The 24,886-nt window shown below is 41.6% G+C and overlaps 1 protein-coding gene across 1 annotated transcript; it reads right to left on the minus strand.

Annotated features, from left to right (window-relative positions):
* Nucleotides 1-9,389: 9,389 nt before the first annotated feature.
* Nucleotides 9,390-23,997, minus strand: LOC125777646 (uncharacterized). Its single transcript, XM_049452738.1, has 4 exons — nucleotides 22,686-23,997; nucleotides 21,883-22,112; nucleotides 9,817-9,952; nucleotides 9,390-9,571 (listed from the first exon to the last, which is right to left on the minus strand). Exons 1-4 carry the CDS (start codon nucleotides 23,995-23,997, stop codon nucleotides 9,390-9,392), a joined length of 1,860 nt encoding a protein of 619 aa, XP_049308695.1.
* Between the last annotated feature and the right edge of the window lie 889 nt (nucleotides 23,998-24,886).

Genomic DNA, 24,886 nt, shown 5'->3' on the forward strand with positions numbered 1-24,886 from the left:
CTTGTTTTATTTGTTTTTGCTTTGCTTTTGTAGCATTGGCCGCCAAGCTGTGCCCCATTCGATGCATCTTGATGCGACTTAATCCATTAATTTATATCAAAATAAAGTATTTCCCACTCCGAAACCGTTTCGTTTGGCTCAGCGGCAAAGCGGCATGGCAAGCGCGGCCTGCTACTGACCGCATATCCGACCGACGACGTCGACGAACCTCAATCACCAACAACATGCGCATATAACAACCAATGCCTAGGCCGAGTAAGTGGCGGCGTGCGGGCCATCGGCGGCAAACTCATTTAGACTTGTTTGCATTTGCATGCGATTTTTGTATACGTTCTGCTTTTACCTTTTGCTATTGTTGTGTGGTGGACTTTTTCTTTTATTCTTTTTACTTTTGCGCCGCGCCGCCGCTCTTTCGTTCATTCAACGAACGAGTATCGCGCGAATGTCGCCGTAAAAATTGCCAATTCTTTTAATCTGCTGTAAGCCTTGCTTAGTTATTTGTTATAATACTCCACTTGTTTTTGTTGCTATCATTATTGTTGTTGCTTTTTGCTGTTGTTCTTGTTTTTCTAGTGCAGTGGTTTGTGAAATTCGCGCATGCGTGCGTCGCTAAGCCACATAAACACATAGCAACACGGCGCGCTCTCATGTCGGCGCATGCATTCGCTGGCGTTCACGTCCACCTCGCTCGCCTCGCCTGCCGCGCGCATGTGTGTACATTTGTGTGCGCCGCTCGCTTGTCCATATGTGGGTGTTGTGCTGTCATTTTATCACCTCAGCCATATTCTGAATTTTAATAACTTTTTTAGGATTGGCGAAACGCGCGAATGCCGCTTGAGTGTCGTAAATTCTCGGAATCAAATAACGATAAAAAAATGCCAGACCCCGGCGCAGCAACTAAGCTAACTAACGCTAAGCAAGACAAGCCGGCCGGCCGACTGGCCGCTGCCGTCGAGGAGAGTCACAACGCAAATTCGACGACGACGACGACGACGACGTATAGTAAAACACAAAACATTGACAGGCCGAAATGCATTAGAAGCTTTTATCGCTGATTAATGACGGAAACGTTGAGATTTTCTTTTTTTATCCAATTGCTAAAACCGCCACCACTCAAATGGCACGTTAGAAGGGTGTTTGCCATGGCGTGGTCGCGTCCGGATGATCGCCGGCTCGCTAGCGTTTCAACGGTGCGCAGTTAAAGCCGCCGAGAAGAATCACGGCAGATGTTGGATTTTGTCATCAATTGTAATGAGATGAATTTGTTAATTTGTTGTAGCATCGCCACCACAGTCAATTCACACTCTAAAATCTGCAACACTTTAATTTCTCAGCACTGTCAATGCGAAAGGAAATGTTCCGCCGCCGCACCAGCATAAAATATGGAACGCTCTAGCGGTCGGCACAAGTGTTCGGCAGTCCGCCGTCCGCCATCGCCTGCTTGTTCAGCTGTATGTGTTGCTTCTTCCGCCTGTGCCACCCAAGCGCATATTTCATTAGACCACTCAAGTTATAGTCGTCGGACCGATATGTTGCGTCGCCATACAAACTGCATTGCTCTCTTGCTTATTTTTTCTAACTTCTCTTTTTTTCTTCAAATATTCGAAAACGTACTGCCCAAACAAATATACAGAGATGTAGACGTGGTTTGTACATTTAAAACACTTGAACACATTAAAGTCCACTGATAGGAAGGTGTATACTGTATCTAGTATTGTTGTTTATGTTGATGATGATGCAAAAAATAAAATATCGAAAATAGAGGTGCAGAGAACAGTCGTAAATGTGTGGCAGAGATTGCAATGTTGCACTCACTTCCAGCTGTAAGAATATAAATAAATATATGGTGGCCTGTAGGAAAGTCTACCAGCAACGGTAGCTTGTACATTTTTGACAACTCTTGGCGTTTGACAGCTGTCAGCACGATCATGACGGAAGGAGTACGGCCCAATGACGCCGACAGTCCATAAGCCGCAGTGTAATTTTTTCAGGATGCAATGATACCAGAAATGAGCCTCATCGTTGATGATGATTTTTCGAAAATCCGGATAATTTTCAAGTTATTGCTCAGCCCAATTCACGAACAAGACGATTCTGGTAGTCAAGCGGCTTCAGTTTTTGCATCAATTTGTTCTTGTAAGGAAGTAGGACAAGATCTTGACAGGACGATTATGGCGACCATAAAATACTGACTCCGAATTTCGATGATACATTTTAATAATTTTGACTCGTTTCTATGATGAAATGACAAACCTTACTGAAGATAAAAGACCGGTAAATGGCGTGCTTAGCTGTTATAATCGCTGTGTTTTTTTTTTTCGAAGTTCTGTGAGGGAATAGGCTTCGACTTTGTCGCAATGGGCACTTTTGTAGAGTTTTCAATTCTGAGGAATATGTGTCTAAAGTCAAAGCGATGCCATAAAATGCCTCTGAGGTCTATAGAAATTTAAAGACAAAAAATCACGATTGTCGTGTATTTTCAATGGAAAATTTTTACACGCCTTGGTCCAGTGTTGGTTAATAGTGTTTTTGGGATGGTACGCTATTACTTCGAACTGCGGAGGAATGGTTTCGACGATTCAGAGCGAGTGAAAACGACACCATGGTTAAGCCAGCCCGCAGAAGACCTGTGACGACGAACATAGATCAAATCATGGAAAATATCGAGTTAGACCGGCTTGTGGCATTTCCCAGAAGATGGGATTTTAAACCATCTGCAGAAGGCTGGATACACAAAAAAGCTTGATGTTTGGGTGCCGTATGATTTGACGCAAAAAAACCTTCTGGACCGAATCAACGCCTGCGATGTGGTGCTGAAACGCAACGAACTCGACTCATTTTGAAGTGGATGGTGACTGGCAACGAAAAATAGATCACATACGACAATATCAAGCGAAAGTCGTGGTCGAAGGCCAGTGAATCGTCAAACAGTGACCAAGCCGGGATTGACGGGTAGGAAGGTTTTGCTGTGTGTTTGGTGGGATTGAGAGGGAATTACCCACTACGAGCTGCTCTCATATGGCCAGAGGCTTAATTCTACCATTTACTGCGAACAATTGGACCGCTTGCAGCTGGCGATCGACCAGAAATGTCCAGAATTGGCTAAAAGAAAGGGTGTAATGTTCCATCAGGACAACGCCAGACCTCACACTTCGTTGATGACTCGTCAGAAGCTACGAGAGCTCGAATGGAAGGTTTTATCGCATCCACTAGATAGCCCGGACATAGCGCCGAGTGATTACCACCTGTTTCTGTCCCTGGCGAATGCCCTTGTTAATGTAAAGTTGAACTCAAAAGAGGCTTGTGAAAAGTGGCTGTCCGAGTTTATCGCAATGAAGTCGCCATCTAGATGCAAACAGATTATCGAAAAAAGAGCGCATATTTGAACTAAATCGGATCACTGTAACACTTTTTATAAAGCATTGAATAAAGAGCAAAAAGCGAAAGGACGATATTTGACAACCTAATATATACTGATCATTATATATAAATTGCGGTTCTCCATTTTTTTTAGAATAAAAAGTGGTTTATTTTCACAAAATTTTCTCTACAGGGCTACTCTTCCTAGAGTAGACATATGTGTGGCTGTCTGTCCATGAGCTCTACATGTGCCAACGACTTACCATAAGACAAATCACGAAAACTGTAACGTTTCGTACTGTCTTTATATAAAATAATGAGAGAATTAAAAAAAATGTTTGTCTGCGACTTTATTTCCTCTTAACCGATTTTGTGGCGTACAGTGGTCATCGGTTACGAGAAACCGTTGGATTTAGTTAAGGCCATTTCTAGAATAATTTTCAAGTTACATTTCGAAAGTTTGTGTAGATAAGGAAAAGAAGCGTATGAGCCTGGTTGTAAACGAGGACATCACGAAATAACTGCTGTCATCATACAAAGTCGTCCCACTCGCGACTTGGCTCCAATGTCATTATTGACAGACATAACTTCGTAGTCGTAGATAATTTCGTCTTTTTTTGGAACCCGCACCAACACCAGAATCACTCTTGTCAACAGTTGCTACTGCGGACTGAGTAGGCCATTGAGAACTAAAGTCCTCTCTAAACGAACAAAGACCAAACTCTACAAGGCCCTCAGCATTCCCGTCCTGCTATATGTTCCGTAGGCATGACATTGTCTAATAAGTCGGCCTTAGAAGTATTCGAGAGAAAGGTTTTGCGGAAGATTTGGAAGTTAGCGATTACTGTCAATGGAACGATGAACTGTACGAAATATACGGCGAAATTGGCATAACTCAGCGAATCAAGAGACAGAAGCTATGTTGGAAATGTCATGTTGTCCGGATGCACGGGAACAGTTCAACTTTGAAGGTATTCGATTCAGTACCCGTCGGTGAAAGTAGCGAAAACGGAAGGTCTCCAACACCGTTGAAGAGGTCAGGCAGAGAAGGATCTGGCTGCACTTGGTATATCGACTCTATAACTCAGCTAAAACCTCTAAAGCTATCTTTAGAGGTGGTTTTGTCAACAAGTCGCAACTACTTCGTTTTAATGACAATTTTTTCGTTATAGATTTCAAAAATATACATATTTTTGGTTCCTAAAATGTTGCTACTTAAAGCAATGTTCACTGTACTTAACCGAATTGTTGTCCGCCTTTTCACGTGAAATTGACCGGGGTTAAACAAATTCATTAAACCAGACCAATAGAGGATTTCCCGCAAATCACGCTGACTGGGCACTTGTGACTTGTGTCAATATTGTTCAAATACATATAGAAAGAAAAACACACACGCACATACACTCATACTTATTTGGGCTGCAGTCGTGCTCTTCTGCTCCTACAACTCATCCATCCATCCACACACTCGTGCACCGACAGATCGTTGCGTACGCGGTGAGTACTTGTTTCCATGATTGCGTTGTTTACTTTTCGCTAACAAATAAACAAATAAACAGAATGAAATTGTGAAAAAATGTATTTATTTTCCAAAAAATTCGGCTTCGAAATCACTTTAGGTTGAAGTAGCGCTCGGACGCCCCAGCGCTGGTGGTTTATTGTGAATGAAGTGCCGTGAAATGGTTGTATGTATGTATTTATGAAGGTGCACCATCCACCTTTGGCTGTTTGTCTGCCTTTCTATATGTTTCTGATTATACTTTTCTATTTATGTTATTGTTTCCTTATTAAGGCCGAAATACTTGTCGTAATTGCGTTAAATCGTTAAATTATGCGTTGCTATTTAATACGTTTATTGTTGTTGTGTTTTTTTTTAATTCAAGTTATGCAAAGTAAAAAGTTTCATTTCAAGTTGTATGCATGTACATATGTATTTGTATTGCTAGATATGCGCGTACCACTTCGAAAGTCGCATTGCTTAGAGAGCAATTAACTGTTGCATGTAAAGCCGTTTCAACGTCAATGGCAAGCGTTAGAAAACTGATTGCAGATCGAGACTGTTATTTCCTTGGATTAGTCCTTGCTAGAGGAGTACCACTTTTTACGCGATTTTCCCATCTTACACGATTAAGAACTTTGGTCTTTGCGTCCCACCAGATTTTCTTCCTTCCTCTTTACTGTCGTAGACATCGCTTACGCGGTTATAGCCGAGTTAACAATAGCGCACCAGTCGTTTCTTCTTTCGTTATTTGACGCAATACGAGATACCAAGTGCAACCAGGTCCTTCTTCATCAGATCTCTCCAACGGAGTGAAGATCCTTCTCTTTCTCTGCTTTCACCAGCGGGTACTGAATGGAATACCTTCAAAGCTGGAGTGTTCGCATCCTTCCGAGCAGCATGATCTCGCCAGCGGAGCCGCTGTTTCTGGATTCGCTGAATTATGATAATATCGTCGTATATCTCGTACAGCCTATCGTTCCAACGACTGCTATATTCACTGTTGCCAATGTACAAAAGACCATAAATCAGAATCTGTCTCTCGATACTCGTAACGTCAACTCATCAGATGTTGTCATCGTTCATGTCATTGACCCTGTATAAAATGACGGAGATGATGAGTGACTTGTAGAGTTTGGTCTTTCTTCGTCGAGAAGACTTTACTTGCCTTCTCGGTCCGAAATATCACCTATTGCTAAGGGTTATTGAATTTCGAGACTGACATTTTTGTTGGTGTTGATACAGGTTCCAAGATAGACGAAACTATCTCAGACTTCATGAAAGACAAGTCGCGAATGCGATGACTCCATTGCACCCATGGCATCGATTAATTCGCTCTTTTCGATCTCGTGATTGTAAGTCGTCTATTAGTTTCTGTTAGACTAGCACGGCTTTCATTTGTCCGATGTTTATCTCAAGTGCGTCAATGCGTGCCAGCTCGACCAGATTAGTAACCCTTTTTCATGTCGAAGATTTTGTGGTATGATGCGACTCCTGTATTGTGTGGAGTGAGCCTGCTCATGCTTTGTGGTGAAAGGAACGCTGATATCTTGGATAAGGTGGTTAATGAGTGTTATTAGGTTGCTGAATTTACGCCGAAAGTCCTCCAAAGAAGAAAATTCCTTATATTTTTTAATTTGATAACTTCATACCTGTGCTACTCTTATAGCCACATTTCGTTTGAATATACGAGTACTATAAGGGCTATAAGGTGGGTGAGACGAAACTTTCCAGTCGGTATTTTCTAAATTATAATTTTTAGTTGACGTTGCAACATGAGACCGAACGTTGGCATGATAGAAATGTTTTACCGCGTGTCTAACCAAAAATTCCGAATGTTTTTAGATAATAGTTGCTTTATTTTAATAAGCTATTCCTCATAAATGGTTTCACCCATAAGAAGACGAATAGAAATACACAGCATTACCGTAACATCAAGAATTTTCAGCTTTGTGGCTGGTTGGCAAGGTTTCATTGATTTTTTGTGTGTTTGGATTATTGTAATGATTTCAATTTCCATAACCAAGCACAATTCGGTGCAAAAACGACTTCTTTTGGTAGCGTTCAAGCAGTATCTCTGACCTGCACAATCGGATTTCAATGTGTCTTGGTTTGAAATCAATTGAGACCGAATTTCCTTTTTTGAGAGTATCCGACTGATTTAAACCTTTTGAAATAGTTGCTTGAGTGACTCCCAGATTCTGCGAACTCTTTTTGTATTTGGCTACAATCTTTATCGAGTAGTGGTGAGATGGAACCATCATGCGAAGGTTCCACGATACAGTGATCTAGATTGTAAAGGATAGAATCGATGTACATAGTTGATAATTTCTATGTTATAATTTTATTCGTCTAATAGCAACCTAGCAGCGATGTTTACAAGTGAAACGTATAGAACGGCATTGAGTGTCATCTGCTTAGCTAGTGTGGCATTTTCGAGGGCCCTCCACTATATAACGACCCCTTAAAATATTATTGGATTACCTACTGTTTCGTAGAGGCAGAACTCTACTTTTAGTAAGAGGTCTTACATCTTGTCAGTAGCTCCTCTACAGACAATATAAGGCGATTGATGCCTTTCGCACTCTCTCCTCAATGATTGCTTTCCAAGATGTTGCCATCATGTCCGATAATATTAATTTAATTATTCAACACAAAATATGACATTCTCCCATTCGATTGATTCTTAGCTCAGTCTCACCGTTTAGAGCTCATTTTCGAAGAGAAAGGCTTCTTTCTGTGTCTGCAAGATTTCAGACTCATGTCATTTATTCTTCTTTGTATTGTCTGAGTGCTGTATGTGTTTTCCATCGACCGCTGAGGCATAATTGTTTTAAAAGATTCTCTCTGCTTGAATGTATTGCTCGGATTTTCCTTCATGAGAGGCCATAGTCGATTTTCGACTGATCATATTCCCTTAAAAATCATCCTACTGATGATCGATGTCATTGTAATTGTCTTGCAATATCACGATTCGAGGCCCAGTCTCCTTTAGCAAGATAAATTGTTATTTGTGACCTCATCATATCTTCAATAGAATGGCATTTATTTTTTTGAAGATTATCTATTTCAAATGTTGGCCGCGGCTACGTAACCCGTTGGTTCCAATTTTCGATGACGCGTTCGAGCATTTCATCTGGTAACTGGCGTGATTTTTGCTCCAGAGTCTGAATCGAAGCGAGATTGTCCGCATAGATCTTAGATTTTACATATATTCACAGAAAAAAGTCAAACGTTGTGATATCATACAATCCTGGTGGCCAATCGAATGGCCCAAAACGTGTAATTATCTCCTCGCCGAAGTTTTCTCTCAATAAATCCATTGATTGATGCGATGTGTGGGAAGTGACGCCGTCTTGTTGAAACCAAATGTCGCTGATATCACGAGCTTCAATTTCAGGCATCAAATATGGACCGATGATTCCAAAAGCCAACAAACCACACCAATCCGTTGTTTTTAGTGGATGAAATGACAGCGCTTGCTTCTTCAGGTTGATTTTCGCCCCAAATGTGTCGATTTTGCTAACATAACATACCATTAACCATTGAGCAAGAAATGGTCCTCATCGCTGAGCAAAATTTGGCTCGAAAACGACGTATCTTCCTGGGACTTTTTAAGAACCCATAGAGCGAAGTGATTTCGCTTGAGAAGGTCGGAAGTCGAAGATGCGCCAAGCCGTTCTATAGACAATCCGGGTTGCTGCAAACGGCGCCGAATTGACTCTCCACCGTCTTCGCAGCTACGGCTGCTATATTTTCTTCACCGAGTGCAGGACGTGATCTATTCGGTCCAATATTATCCAATAATGAACGCTGGGCCTCAAGATGGGTGATGGTATTGCGATTACTGCATAAGGTACTTTTACAGACATACTTTTACACACATAAATTTTTAGGCTTAATACAGCTTGAGACGTAATACCGTCTTAATTAAAAATTTGAATTATGTATGAAGTATGTACGATCGTGCTGGGCAATCCAATTAATTGGCGCCAAGAAAAGTAACTAGTTTGGCGCATTAAAGCCTAAATTTTGAAAATAAATAATTGAAGCTTTTGTAGAGATTTTTTACTCAAAATTGCGGCGGCTTGAACGTACAAAAGTTTCATTGTTGATTTTCAATGTAAATCTGATTTGCTGATATTGATTTACAAGTTCCATGTACAAGTAAGAGGTATTGATCTCGCCACAAAACAGTTGTAAATGAGAAAAGCCGATTTCGGAAACAAGCGGATCGACTAATTTCTCGTTACCGCGCGACGCTTATTTTTTCTTGAATTTATTTTTCGCTGTTTAAAATATGAAAACGCTCGTTTGTATATTATATGAACATTGTCACATAAATATTTTTGGTTGATGCCCACATACGATTAAAGCGATCGTATAGGCGATCGCAGCAACGAGCCGACAGCGTACATACATGTGCTTATGTGTGAATGTGTGTGTGTTTGTTGGATAGTTAATCATCGATGGCAATGGCTGACAAATCTGGCAAAAACACGGCTGGCTGCCGGTATCGCTGACTGGTTGGTCACTTTGATGTGTCGCTGTCCAACTGCCGCCGCCGCTGCCGCTGTTGATGCTCTTGCTGTTGTTGTTGCAGCTGTACTTGCTGCAAGGTTACGGTTAACTCGTTGCATGGTACATTGATCGTCAGCACAGTCGGTCGGTTGGTCGTTCGTTCGTTGGTTTTTGTTGGTTGCTGAGAAATTCCTGCCGCAATGCGATGTATTGGCTACCATCAAAATATGTCATAATTGACCGCTGGCAACAAGCCGACAACATTCGTGATAAGTTTCTAAGAATTTTTGTCCACTGTTGAGAGACCGCATCTTGACTTGGAAGCGCTTCGACGCATTCAACGCCGTGCAACACACACACACACATACACGCGCTCGCATTCCCATTAAACAGCACCACCACTACATGTACATATGTTTCACACACATCGCGCTTACGTCCACCCGGTACAGGTGTACATATAACGAACACGGTGTAAACGAACTTCATTGATAGCGGCGTGCGAGCATTGCAAAGCGGCGCGTTGCTGCCACATCGTACGCCGCGTCGATACGTTTCGTTGCGCTTGCGCGGCTGCGCGGCATTTTGCACATTGTGCTCGCATCAGTTACGGTGGTAAACGAGTGCGATCGTTCAGTTAAACGGAGCTAATGCCGCCGCCACCACCACCACCAGCAACAAGCAACAACAACACCGTTGCAGCTATCACATCATTGCCCAGTGAATCACCCCGTACAAGTGCCGTGCGCAACGGCACTAACTATTCGCCTCAACGCCGGCCCGGTTGTCGTCTTCGTCGGAGTTGATCACTGCCGCTTCAGGCGCTTTGTGGTGGCAGCAATGTGTGTTGGTACGCAAGCAGGCGGACTTTTTCGGCCTTCCACCAGTAGTAGTTGCTCGCGTACTGCGTTTTGCTGGCTGCAGCTTGTTGTAAGATAAGCAAGCGTTCTAACCGTACGCGCGCTGTCCACTCTCTATCTGCCACATTGACCCAGCTCGGCCTGCTACACAGTAACTACTGCCCCGTCCATTTTCGTACATAAGTGCACCACTTCATTTGCATATTGAAGATTTGTATGGATGATTTAATAAAAGGAATCCGGTGATTTTATCGATAGCGCCCGCTTTCCCCACCCCATGTCCCGTTGCAAGGTGAGCGGTGAGCGTCAAAAGTGTAACACTGGTTTACTCTGTTTATGGGCGGGATACTTACAAGCAGCAGCTTTGCAGCTGTTGGTCCATGAAAATTATAATCCGTAGTTTTAAAATTCTTCGAGTTTTTATTTCATTGAATCCTACAATCTTTTTAGGCGTCTACTAAGGTCTATAGTTCTTCTAGCGTTGTCTTATAGTCGAAAACTTCAAAGCAGCACGGCAATTGTTAAGTTCCCAATGACACATTTTCCCACCAAAAGCTTCATCATTAACCTTGTCTATAGTTTCAGCCGTCATCGAGGCCAGATATTTATAGTAAAACTTCAGGAGCTGTTAGGCTTGGGAGATGCATTCCTTAATCGGTTATTCAAATTAATTTCTAATACTCTTCTTCTTTATTGGCGTAGATACCGCTTACGCGGTTCCATCCGAGTTAACAACAACGCGCCAGCACTGATGCCAATTGGAGATTTCAAGCGAAGCCAGGACCTTCTCCACCCGGTCTTTCTAACGGAGTAGAGGTCTTCCTTTTCCTCTGCCTTCACCGATGGGTACTGTGTCAAAAACTTTCAGAGCTGGAGTGTTTTCGTCTATTCGGGCGACATGATCTAGCCAGTGTAGTCAATGTCGTCGTATGAGATATTCGCCGCGGCCAACGCACAAAGGACCATAAATCTTCCGCAGAATTTTTCTCTCGAAAATTCGTAACGTCGACTCATCAGACATTGTCATCGTGCATGCCTCTGTACCCTATAGCAGAAAGGGAATCATGAGTGACTTATAGAGTTTGGTGTTTGTTCGTCGAGAGAGCACTTTACTTCTCAATTGCCTACTCAGTCCGAAGTAGCACCTGTTGGCAAGAGAGATTGTGCTTTGGATTTCAAGGCTGATATTGTTGTTAGTGTTGATGCTGATTAGAAGATAGACGAAATTATCTACGACTTCGAATTATGTCTGTAAACATTGACGTGGGAGCCAAGTCGTGAGTGCGACGACTTTTCGTTTGATGACAGGATATTTGTCGTCTTGCCCCCTTTCAATACCAGACATATTTGCTTCCTTATCCAGTCTGGAGAAAGCTGAACTAACGGCGCGGATGTTGAGGCCAATAATATCGGCGTACGCCAGCAGTTGTACAATCTTAGAGAAGACATTTCCTTCTTTGCTTTGAAATCGACGAAGAGGTGGCGTTTGTCGATAATCTCTTTGCGGGTCTATTCTAAGAATAGACGCATGGTGAATATCTAATCAGCTGTTGATTTTCCAGTCCTAAAGCCACTTATGAGGTCCAATCAGTTTGTTGACGTACTTTCACACAATACGCTCGATAGAATAGATGATTGCGGGCCGTTTCGACTTAGTCGACTTTTTGGCATATCAGCTTCAGAATCGTGAACCCCAGTTTTGACTAGGCACAATCAGAGCTTGTTTGCAAATCTGATAAAATGGTAGCGATATAAAAGATAAATTATTTTGTAGCCATGTTTCTCAAGCTAAAAATATTATGAAAAATCAAAAGAAATTCAAAAACGCTTGTGTCTTAGCATGTCGAATTGTTTTACGAATGAGCAACAATTTATAGAATTTCAATATCTTTTAACGTTTTGTCAGAAAAAATAGTAAAGTAAATAGTGACTACTCGAGGTAGAGGTCCAACTTGAAAAGTAATTTGGTTAAGATCTGGGAGCACAATGGTTATAAAAATAGCCTAAGTCTAATCCTAAGGTCTGAAGCAAGGTCTCAAACAAATAAAATAATTTGATATATGGGACATTGATTTAGAAATGTTTTCGTTTTTTAACCTCTGTATATATACCTGCCTTCACCGCCTTTCAACTCTTGGAGCTCTATAGGAATATCGAAAGGTATCTAAGAGTCTTCATGTGGTTCAGGGCTCTAGAAAAGATTACACTTGCAAAGAAACTCGTAAGCGTTCGACGGGCGGCACTCATCAGCATGTGTGGTGCACTAAGGTTCATTCCAACTATGGCAGTTAACGCTATCTTGCTTATTGTGCCCACAGACGTCGTCGAAAGGTGTGTGGCTGCAAAAGTTGTTATCAGACTCTTAGAATCCAAGTTCTTAAAAGAACACGTATCTGAAGACTCGGATATACTCATACGCTTTGATTTCATAAAGGACTGGCGGCTCCTTCTCTGTCCATATACTGACGAGAAAGTTGTGGGTGGAAGGAAGCCGTTGAAAGAGAGAGCGGCAGTGAGTTTCTTTACGGATGGGTTAAAGCTTGGGGGAAAGTTGGTGGACGGGTTTGCTGTCCGAAGCTCTCTGCCAACTCCAGGTTCAGACTTCCTCTTTCAAGCCGAGGTTACCGCCATTAAGGTAGCCCGATCATAAAAAAGGCAGATATAACTCTAGAGAAGACGATATATGCTAGTAAAGTTCAACAACGTTCGGCTCCTATTCAAGAGAATGATAGATTTGTTTCGTATATAGTTGTGTGGAACGCTTTATCGTGTAACTAAATTTTCGAAAAAGATTATTAGACGGAAAACTAAAAAAATCATTACCCTATTAAGAGTACTTCCAACTTAATCCTTCCTAGATAACGTAAAAACTCAATGAGAATTCAGTAGTCAACAATAATACCCATAATTCAAAAGAAAAGGACAAAAAAGTGTAATTAAGGTCATTATCGGACAGTATAACGTTAAGAAGGAGGATTAAGGGTCATACTAATGACACTCTACTGAAGCTTTCGGCTAATCCGGTTGGCTGTAATTGAAATACTAAAGTAATTTTCATATTAAACCATATATGAACCTTTTCTAATTGTCCTCAGTAAAGTCATTGCATCAAACTTCTACTCTTTCCCTCATGGCTCTACAACTATTGAACCCATTCATCTTTTTAGCACGTTTGAGAGCACAAAACTAAAAGAGTTAATCTTCTGAAAGCGCTTGGACCACCAGAAATGTTTTACGCTTAATCCATCAAATTAAACATTTCTCAAAATTTTTCCACACACCTCTCCAACGCTATATTTCAATTTAGGCTCGCGAATTATACTTATTTTAGACATAACTCTACACACAAACATACATACTCGTATGTACCTACAGCTGTTGGCGCATGCGTGCAGCTTGAACGAATATTGAACAAACAACAATAAAAATGTGGCAAAATTGGTAATGAGATGAAAGAAGTCCGCCTTCGTAGCAATTGTGGCGGTGGCAAAGGGTCTCTCGCCGCAATACGTCATCGGTTCCACCCGGTGGCAAAAGGGCAGATGTAGACTTTGCGGCAAACGCTCGCTCACTCGCTCGCCCAGCCAACCATTTTCATGTGCTCCATTTTGGTGCCTACAAATATGAGGCCTCTCATGCAGACATGTGATTTTTCATACACACACATACACATATACTAACATATATAAATGTCTAGAAATATACGTTTATGAATAGTATGAACACCGACCGACGGCGGAGTAAAGGCGCGCCTGGGCGATCGGTGGCGTTCAACGCTTGACGATTTGGCGGCTGGCGGCCGCTGATGTGTGGCGTACAATGGTCATGACAGACAGCAATTTCGCACACGCAGACACGACATATTACACATACGTGAACAATGTTTTGGTTGGCAACAAAGCAACAAAAACATAAAAAAAACACACGAGCGCAAGCAACAATAAACATAAAGGCACGAAAAACGAAACCAAAACCGAAACCGAAAGAGCAACAAAACCGGCAGCAGCAGCAGCAATAGGCAGGCAGGCGTCTTGTGACAGCAACAACTACCCGGCAATGTTTCACATTCACCCAAGTATGACGATGATGACAAACAAGGATTCCAAACTCAGATACCTGGATTCTTTTGGATAATTAAAAGCACTTAAGTTGGAATTTTTCGGGTTTTGTTTTTCTTGAGAAGCAAACAGCAACTTTGTCGTGCAACGCTGTGCCACATCTGAGTGACTTCTTCTTTGCTCACGACTAGAATCCGCTCGGACCAAGAGAAAAACGGTTGCGCGCACTTGAAGGCCGATATTCATGCTTTTGATGGGCTAGCAGAGCGCACCGACTCGCAATATGAACACAATCGTATATATTGTGGAAAAGTAAAACGGAAATATTGATAAAAAATAGTATTAACTATAGTAAGGAAGTGTAAAATGCGTGCGGAAGCGAATACTATCGTAATACAGCTTTCAACTATGAACAAACCACAGACCGGGAAGACTGCAAGAAATGTCTAGAGCAGAGCACCAGGGAAACAATGGAGCATCTCTTGTGCACTTGTCTCGCATTGGCAAGACTACACTGCAAGCATTTGCGGATCCCACGGTATGAAACACTGTAGGACGTTCGATAGTGAGGCCGCAGAGTCTGTTAAAATTCGCATCCTAAAGGATGACTACTTTTCATGGACCCAGTAACTGAACTCCATCTGGTATCGCAAAGGACCAAAACTGGTCTAAGCGCGGCTTATTGGCTTACCATATTAACCTAGCCTAACCTATGAATAAACCATACTCGGAAAAGTCTTTCTTCTGATTTCTCTTTGCTATTGAGTTCTTTAGGGTTGTACTGCTCGCGTCATAGCCTATCGAAATATAGTCTAACCGAAGCGCGATTCATACCCGACCAAGCTCTGATGCCACATGTGAAATCCACACTTGAAACATTTTTCTTGCTGCTGACCAAACTGGCAGATTTAACTTTGCCTTTGGCGTGGGAATAAACATTATTTTAGTTTTAAAGAATTTAGGTCGTTATATTTAGTCTTAAACGGATTCTTCTCTTTTAAACTACTCAAGCGACCGTCTTTTTCCTGCATATAAACTACTGCTGTACTATAAAATTTCAATTGTGAGATTACGGCCAGAGTCATACCAGCCTCAAACAAGGTTAGGTTAACAGTTCGACCCCAGCAAGGATCTCACTTGGACAGCTTGGAACGCCGGTCCATTGTGTTGCTTAAAAAGTCCGTATAGTATATCATAAGGCCCTTAAAAATCGACAAAGCGCTTTGAGGCTAATCATTTGAGATGGCTGCTGTCAGTATCGGCAGTTTCTGATTGGGTGTTTCCACTTCTCCCTCCTCGATGCTACTTTGACAACTTGCGCGCCTTACCGCATGAATGCTCATTGGACAGTGTGCTTAATTTTTCCGTTGTCCCTTTTACAAAGCGAAGATCTATTCCGGACTCGAGGGCTCTAACACTCGGTGGCTGGTAGTTGGAGGTGTCTAAAAAAGTCTAATTCCTTAACCCCACATTAGTCTCAACTTTATGGTGGAGTAGGCATGTAGTCCAAAGCAATCAAGGCACTTATGATATGCAGACGCCAAACCGGCTGATCCTGGGGCTGCAAGCCAGGTATCATAAGATGGGTGTATACCATGATTGTAACTACTCAACGCAGTTTTCGGTAGGTCTTCAACTATCGAAGCTGCAAGGCTCGCCTGAATCAGCGCTGCAGAGGCTATAATCACTTGAAGTCATGTTGGAGTTCACACCGGCGCAATGCTGGTAATGACAGCAGAGGGCTTCAGCAAAGGGAAAATAATGTTTCAACAAATGAAGGGCCTAGGGAAGACACATCGCTGGCCCTTCTTCGAAGGGACGACGTTACGAAGATGGCTAACTTTACATAGAAGTTCAGAGTTACTCTCGGCAGTAAAGCGGAGTGAAATGATTCCACGCTCGACCTACAAGTACATACTACTAAGGGGCAGCACTATCCAGTGATACAGTGGCAGCTCGAAAACATCGAAAGGCATTGGCGCAGGCATTGTGGACCGCTTACTAAACTATCCATTACCAGTGGGACGTTCTCCAATCATCTTCCAAGTAGAAGTCCTTACTATAAGTCAGTATACAGAAATCAATATCCACCGCAACTATCGCAACCATCGCAACCAGCGTACCTGTACTTAGCTATACTTAGCGATAGTCAAGCGATCTCAGCGTAAGAGGTTAAATCACGCTGGAATGTACCACATAGGAAGGCCGAAACGCTTATCAGTTTGCAACCGGGAATACCTAATCTGGGTGTAGAGGTATAAAAAGGTATCCATCAATGAGCTGGCCGACGAACTAGCCTGCTCTGCGGCAGCGTCCAGGATGATGGGGCCGGAACCATGCATTGCATTGGGGTCCCACCATATAAAGGAACTGCTCTGCACGGAGAAGAGAGTAGGAAGAGAACAGCATTGACAGGGGTCGATATATACCCTGATTCTAAACATCAACTACAAATGTGTGTACAAAGCAAAAAATACCTTCAGTGTATCGTGTGCTCGCGGGTATAAAAATAGGCGAAATTTTTAAAATAAATAACTAGAGCGACCTCCAGCAGTCCGCGCTGAGTTTGCACTATTCACACAGCTGTACATAGACTTAGTTACATGTGTGCTCAGAAAAAAAAACTCAAAAAATGAAAAATATATTTATAATTTTTGCCATTTAACGCCGTATGGGAGAGCGTTCCACTAAACCGTCTGGGTACAACCAAATTTGGCTTAGGTCCACATTTGCACGCATTTATGTACATATATATTTATTTATGTGTACGATTGTAGCGATTGTACGAGCATGTAGGTATTTGCGCGTGTGCATTCATATTCGGAATATGTGATTATTTCTTTGAAATCGATCTGCTCACAATGAGCTGTCCATTTGGCAATGATAGCTAGCATAGTCTAGAAATATTTCAAGCCAAGCTTCGCATTTATAGTTCATATTTATATGTGACTATGTCATAATGGCAACTATTTTAATATGTGTAATTATAAAGGACTCCTTCGGATGTTAAAAATAGTCGTAAGCGTGTTGAAACGACAGGCAAAGTTGGTATTCTGCGAGAAGCCGCGCATGCTGAGAGTCAAAAGTGGAGTGATTCGTAATGAACAAGTATGGGTGAAATGTGAAAATATTCGCTTTGTCATATATCTACATATTTACTTGTGTGTAAGGATAATGTCGAGTTATGTATAGGCCATATTTGAAATATTACCTTGATTCACTTTGCAATTTTCTGCTCATTGCCAGAATATCAAATCGGCGCCTGTGATGTATGATTACTATAATCGTTGGCGACAATTTGCGATCGCCAGGAGACGAGAATTCATGTTGTCATTGCTATCGTTTTACAGATAATTTAAATATATATGATATATAGATTTATGGCATAAAGTTCACTTAAATCTTTTTTCAGTTCCAAGCTATTTATATGTATTCTACTAGACACAGACACTCTGAACGGCTGACGTATTTGGCTGAAATGCCGGTCAATACTTATAAAAACTATTTTTCGGTTAAGATGTGAATTCGCTGTTTGGCGTCAATTGGATATTCCAAGTGTAGCTAGGTCCTTCTCCATCTTGTCTTTCCAATGGTCTTCTTCTCTTCCCACCGGCGGCCACTGCGTCGAATACTCTCAGAGCTGGAGTGTTTTCATCCATTCGGACGACACAATCTAGCTAGCGTAGCCGCTGTCACTCAATTCCCTGAACTATGTGCATGTCGTCGCCGTTGCCACTTCGCAAAGGACGATAAATCTTCCGCAGAACTTTTCTCTCGAAAACTCTTAACGACGGTTCATAAGATGTTGCTGTCGTACATGCCTCTGCACCGTATAGTATAGTACGACGGCAAGAGTTATTCTGCGTTGAGGTTGAATTTTTTGTTGGGGTTAATGCTGGTTTCAAGATAGGCGAAATTATCTACGACTTCGAAGTTACGTCTGTAAACAGTGAAGTGGGAGCCAAGCCGCGACTGCGATGACTGTTTGTTTGTTGACAGGAGATATTTCGTCATGTCTTCGCTCATTACCTGACTCATTTGCTTCGCTTCCTTATCTAGTCTACAAAAAGCAGAACTAACGCCACGGTTTTTGAGGCCAATGATATCAGTATCAGCGCCGTATGCCAGCAGATGTACATTCTTTTAGAAGATGGTACCTTCTATATTTAGCTCTACAGCTCGTAATATTTTGGAGTTGATTGGAAAAGTCACACAATAGGAGCCTCCTTGTCTGAAACCTCGCTTGGTATCGACCGTCTCGTAGATGTCCTTCCCGATCCTGATGGAGCTTTTGGTGTTGCTCAACGCCAGCTTTCATAGCCGTATTAGCTTTGTGGGATTACCGAGTTCAGACATAGCAGCTTAGAGGCAATTCCTTTTCAAGCTGTCGAAGGCGGCTTTATAATCGACGAAAAGCTGGTGTGTGACGATCTTCCTTTCATGGGTATTTTCCAGGATTTGGCGCATAGTGATTTTCCAGGTCTAAAGCCACTGACAAGGTCCAATTAGTCTTTCACACAACAGAGTAGCTCTTTGTGTTAGCTTAAGGAATTGTTCCGAAAGGGGGAAACAGTAGAGAATAATAAGCTTTGGTGGCAAAAACAAACTGAACTCATATTGGCATTGAGGACTCAAGTGACACCCATATGGCATAGTAATAAAACTCTGGAGCATCTGCTTCTCGAGTGTGTAGTAATCTGTAGGCGCAGAAACAAAGTCCTGGGATCCACTTATCTCAGCAGAGAATGCATCGACTCTCTAGCGCCTGGCATATTTCTCCAATTTATAAGTATGATGGGACTAAGTGAGTCCTTTTGAAAGAGGGAAGGGCACAAAGACCATCGGTTGCTTACTCCAATCGCTTACTCTTTTATTCTACCTTAGTTTGGGTTTCGGTTTCCGATAAAGTGATCTTAAGCCAATTCCAATGCGGAGTAAAAATATTTTATTGCCTTCCAATTCTCGGTCCTTCCAACTGCCACTTATCTTTTTAACACTTGGCTTCTTGCTCTCGCAGACTTTAATAAATCTCGTACGGTGTTCCATCAGTTTTGTTAGAGCGTAAGGCCCAGGCCACTTTCACCGAACACCGAACGGTTAGTACTTCCAGAAGCGAAGAAGAATTCAAATGAATATCGTTATTCATATTTCATTTGATATTCATGCCGAGTGGTTTCACATTGCCGAATACCACATAACGGCAATCTTTCCGTGGCAATCGTCACACGAAGCTTAATCCAGTACTCGTGTACCCTTATATAAATATTTCTAATTTACTCCGATAATTTTCGCTCCAAAGCAATTATTGTACACAATGCGACTACTGTTCTCCCAATAAACGACAGCATGTGATTTCTTTCACCCGTTAATGCGTAATAATTGACGTTTATCAACGAATGCATATGGTGTTTTGGAAATGGTTCGCGTTTAAGAAAGGAAAATTGCGTTGCATTCAATCATTTGGGGTGAAACAAATTTCTAATATCTTCTTTAAATTGCCTCAAATCGGTGGAGACCACTTGTGAGAGTGCATTAACGCCGGCCGGGCCGGTGTATTTGTTGTAGTGAGAGTGAATTAGGTAAATGTCAGGTAATGAGTGCTTTCGTTACAGTTCTACTAATGATACAAAGAAATGCTGTCAAAATTTGAAACAAACATCATTTTTCATAATCACCAATGTACGAGCAACAACAACAACAACTACAATAACACTCACTGAGGTCCCCATGCATTCCTTTCGCACTCGAATGGGCAGAGCTGGGCAATCGGGTAGTTGTGAAGATCATCGCTGTTGTTGGCTTCGGGGCAGGGGCCGAGATTGCAGAGCGAACGCACTGACAGCTAACAGTTAGTTAGAAATAGACTTCACATTTGAAAGGCGAACAGCGCGCAAAAGAAAGTAAGTGAAGAAGAAGAAAGAACTGGGCGCACATTATGGCTTTTCGCTACGTTTGATTAACCTTGAAGGCATAGCTGGAACGAGTAGTCACAAAGCAGAGCAGAACGGAATGGAGCGAGTAATGTGCGTGGCCGAGTGTTGGAGAATGCGGGGCATGCAGCACAAGTTGAACGATTTTAGTTAACATACTCGTATTTGGGGATTTCTCAGCGTCTTTTTTGTAATTTTTTTCCATTTATTTTTGTAGCGTTCACTTCATTTTTCTTTCATTTACTGCTTTTACTTAGTTGTTTGTTTTTATTTTTGCTTTTTTCTCGTCTACGCGACTAAACATTTCCCATGCGCTAGAAACACACACGCGCCCATGCACTTACATATACATACATACGTACATACATGCGCACAAACACATGCGCCTATCGAGCGATTTGTGGAAATGTGACGGATGATGGAATACTAGCGACTTTACAGCAGGTTCCACCATTCAATTGCCGTTTCTTTCCGTATTTTTCATTGTCAGCTCTGTCTGCTTACCTTTTTTGGTGCGCAACTCTTAGCGTAACAGCAACCGCAACAACAATAACAACAACCTATAATCATTCTTGCTACACACGCGTGTGTTTTAATTTATCATTTTCGGACAACCATTGCTTGTAAACAAGATATTAATTAATCTGGCTTATATTAGTTTCATTAGCAAACATTAATTAGGTACCTTCGGAAAGCCAACCACCTACTGTTTGGGTTTTTAGTTTGAACATTTCAAGATTTGAATTGAAGAAGTTGCTTATGATGGACATGATGGTCATGATCGGTTAGCTAAGCGTTGAATGAACTGACTTCGTGCCACTTTGTGTGTGTGTGTGAGTATGTGTGTACGCTGTAGTTAAGCTCGTATATGTCCATCGTATGAATTCATCTCCACATTTCATATTTACTTAGTAAGATACTTATGTAACGCTAAACAATACGAGGTTGTAGTATATTTAGCCTTTTAGCACTAATCGCTACTGCATTCAACTCTTGTAAGCTTTGCTAAAGTTATTATTATCTACATTAAGTATCTTTAATTTGTTTTATTTTTAACTGCTTTTTACAATATTCTTTTGTTTATGTGTTTGAATAATTTTTTTCTGTTTAACTTTTTTTATTTTAATTTTATCCTTTTTTAAGTTTTATATATATATATATATATTTTCCCGTAGTTCCTAGGTGGAACATAGGGCCTCAATAAACAAATTATAATTAATTTTATTTATAGCTAGAAATTTTATTTCTCTCCAAGAATAACCGCTTCTCTGTGCTTCTGCTTCCACTTCCCGTCTCCAGGTGTTGGCTGGTCTCCCGCGTCTTCGGCTCCCTTGCGGATTCCAATCTAGCGCTGTTCTGCTTATGTCGTCGTGAGGCTTTCGCAGAGTGTGGCCGATCCATTTCCATTTACGACGTCGAATTTCGATGTGAATCGGTAGCTGTTTGGTTACGGTCCAGAGGTTAGCATTGCTGATAACCTTAGGCCAGAATATCCGCAAAATTTTTCGAAGACATCGATTAAGAAAGGATTGCAGCGATTGCAAAACATTCGCTGCAATATTCCACGTCTCGCAGCCGTATAATACAACGGATTTCACGCTTGAATCGAATATTTTTAGCTTTGTACGTATGGATATATGTGTTGATCTCCATACTTTATCCAACATGCCGAAGGCAGCACGACCTTTCGATATACGGTTTCGTATATCGGCTGTTGATCCACCGTTTTTAGATATGATGCTACCTAAATAGCAAAACTCGTCGACTTCTTCGAGGCATGTTCCCGCGATCTGTAGATTTGGAGTTTCGGTTGTATTGATGCGCATGAATTTTGTCTTCGCTATATTAATTTTAAGTCCAGTTTGTGCAGCGATATCACTAACGGCTTCAAGTTTCACGGAAATGTGCGAATATTTATGAGACAACAGACAGATATCATCCGCATAGTCCAAATCTTCAAGGCTACCGCTTAAACCCCAAGATATTCCTCTATTATTCGCACGCGCTTGACGCATCACCAAATCCAATACCAAATTGAATAAAAGGGGAGATAGCACGCACCCCTGCCTGACACCAGTCCTGACTTGGATGCCGCTACTTAAAATATTTCCACACCTTACTCGACAACTAGCTCCTGAGTACAGCTGTTTTATCAGATTAATTAATTTTTCCGGAACTCCTTTGCATACTAGGGCTCTCCAAATCGCATCATGTTTGAGAGTGTCGAACGCTTTCTCAAAATCGATAAAGCAAAGGTAGAGAGGAGTTCGCCACTCTGCCGACTGCTCTACAATCACTCGTAAGGTGTTGATGTGATCGACACATGAGCAATGGGGTCTGAAACCAGCTTGTTCTTTACGTAGCCCATGCATCAGCGACTCAGATAGCCTTTTGTGAATTATGTGCGCTATTATTTTATTCACCATACTCAGTAGTGTTATTCCTCTCCAATTTTTACATTCCGATAAATTTCCCTTCTTCGGAAGAAGAGTAATAACACCTTCCTTCAACTCGTCCGGTATCTTTTCTGAGGTCCAGATATCTTTAAGTAGAGGAAACAGTATCCGCGCAGTCGTCTGAGGATCAGCTTTTAGGAGTTCTGGGTTGATGTTATCCGGCCCAGGAGTTTTGTTGTTCTTTAATGCTCTGATAGCAGTCATTATCTCCGTCTCATTCGGGTGCGAGGTGTGAATGTCACGTCTTTGTAAATGACGTTGGCAACCGCATGACTGAATAGCCTCCGACGAGGTTGGTGAAAGCAATTTTTCATAATAACGCTCCCAGATGGTAGTCTGCTCATCTTTGGCCGTTGTCAATTTTCCATTTTCATCTTTTAGCGGTTTGGAGGTTTTGAGTGTTACGTTGGTCAGTTGCCGTATCGTTTGGTACAGGTCACGAGTGCGGTACGTTTCCGCGGCCTCCTGCGCTTTTCTAGCCAAATTGTCACTCCAGATTCGTTTATCCGTTCTCGCGCTTTTCTTTATCAGCTTGTCGGTTTTTGTGTAAGTGTTTTGTAATGCCGACTTGGCGGATCTCGTCTTTGCGGAATTAAGCTGATTTTTTATTTCTCTACGTTCGTTTATTAACCACCATGTGGAGTCTGAGATCCAGGATTTTCGTTTGTATTCTTTGAATCCAATACTGTATTCCGCTGCTTTTAGGAAAGTTTGTTTTATACTTTTCCAGTCGCTAGTTAGAGTATGTTCTGTTTCAACAGATGCATTTAACGATTCGATAAACCTTGCGCAGGTAGATTCATCTTTCAGTTTTTCTACGTCGAATTTTTTCTGCATCTTCTTTTTCGAGTTGCTAACTGCCGCAACTTTGAGTCTGACTGACGCAATTAGGAGATGATGATCACTTGCAATATCAGCTCCACGTTTATTCCGCGTGTCCATAAGGGAACCGCGCCATTTACGACTTATTGCTATGTGATCAATCTGATTTTCAGTCATTCTATCTGGAGATGTCCACGTTATTTTGTGGACGCGTTTATGATTAAATAGTGTTCCTCCTATAACAAGATTAAAATTAGCGCAAAGTTCGGTGAACATCTCGCCATTCTCAGTCATCGTGCCTAACCCGTGACGGCCCATCGTCGCCTCTAACCCCTTATTGTGATGACCAACTTGGGCATTCATATCACCCATTAAGATGACTATGTCACCCTTATTGATTTCACTCAATACTTTTGTGAGACAACTGTAAAAGGCTTCCTTAACTTCCACTTCTGCTACATTCGTTGGGGCATAGCTTTGTACTACAGTCATGTTTCTAGCTCTTGTGCGCAGCCTCACTGAGATGATTCTATCCGAGTGAGCTTTCCATTCTATAAGCGCCGCAGAGGCCGACTTAGAAAGAAGAAATCCGACGCCATTCTCTCTTCTTTGAGTGGGCTTGTTTCCAGAGAAAATTAGTTTTTCACCAGAGGTTGTTGTAACTTCGCCTGAGTCGGCCCATCTAACTTCGCAAAGACCAAGAAGAATGAGTTTGTAGCGGTTAAATTCTACACAAAGTTGCGGTAGCTTAGTTGGTTCTAGCAATGAACGTACATTCCAGGTTCCTATTCGTAATCCATTTTTCATGCTGAAGGTCGTCATCAATTTATCGTTCTTGATCTTAACTTTGTTTATTTTGGTTTCGGTAATCAGCGGGTTTAAGATGAGTAGGTGATTAGCCTTCTGCATCCGAGCCTAGTTCCGGGGCTGCCGGTTTCGCCTCTAGGCAGGCAATGGCGTAGAAATTTCCTTCTCGCAGGTGCTAAGGTTATACCGCCTTTACTCGGTCGTCAGAGCCTCGTTCGTAGTGAACAGGGGGTACCGCGCGAAGGTGAGGTTGACGTTTGAGTGGGATAGGCTATATATTCGCATCACCAACCCCATTTGCCCATTTTTGGTATTAGCCAAATGGCCCCCTTAAGTTTTATAATAGTTTTTAATTTAATTGAATTTATTATTTTTTTCAAATGTTATAATTTATAATTTTTTGAAATTATTATTATTAGTATTTTTCCGTTTTTCTTTATTTTAGTTATGCCTATTTATATTTTTAAACTTAATTTACTTTTTTTAATTTAATTTAATTTTTTTAGTGTTTACTAATTTATTTAAGTTTTGTTTTTGGTTTTGATTTTTTTGTTAAATTTTTTTTTTTTGTTAA

This window comes from Bactrocera dorsalis, chromosome 3 (assembly GCF_023373825.1).
Source record: "Bactrocera dorsalis isolate Fly_Bdor chromosome 3, ASM2337382v1, whole genome shotgun sequence".
Classification (NCBI taxonomy): domain Eukaryota; kingdom Metazoa; phylum Arthropoda; class Insecta; order Diptera; family Tephritidae; genus Bactrocera; species Bactrocera dorsalis.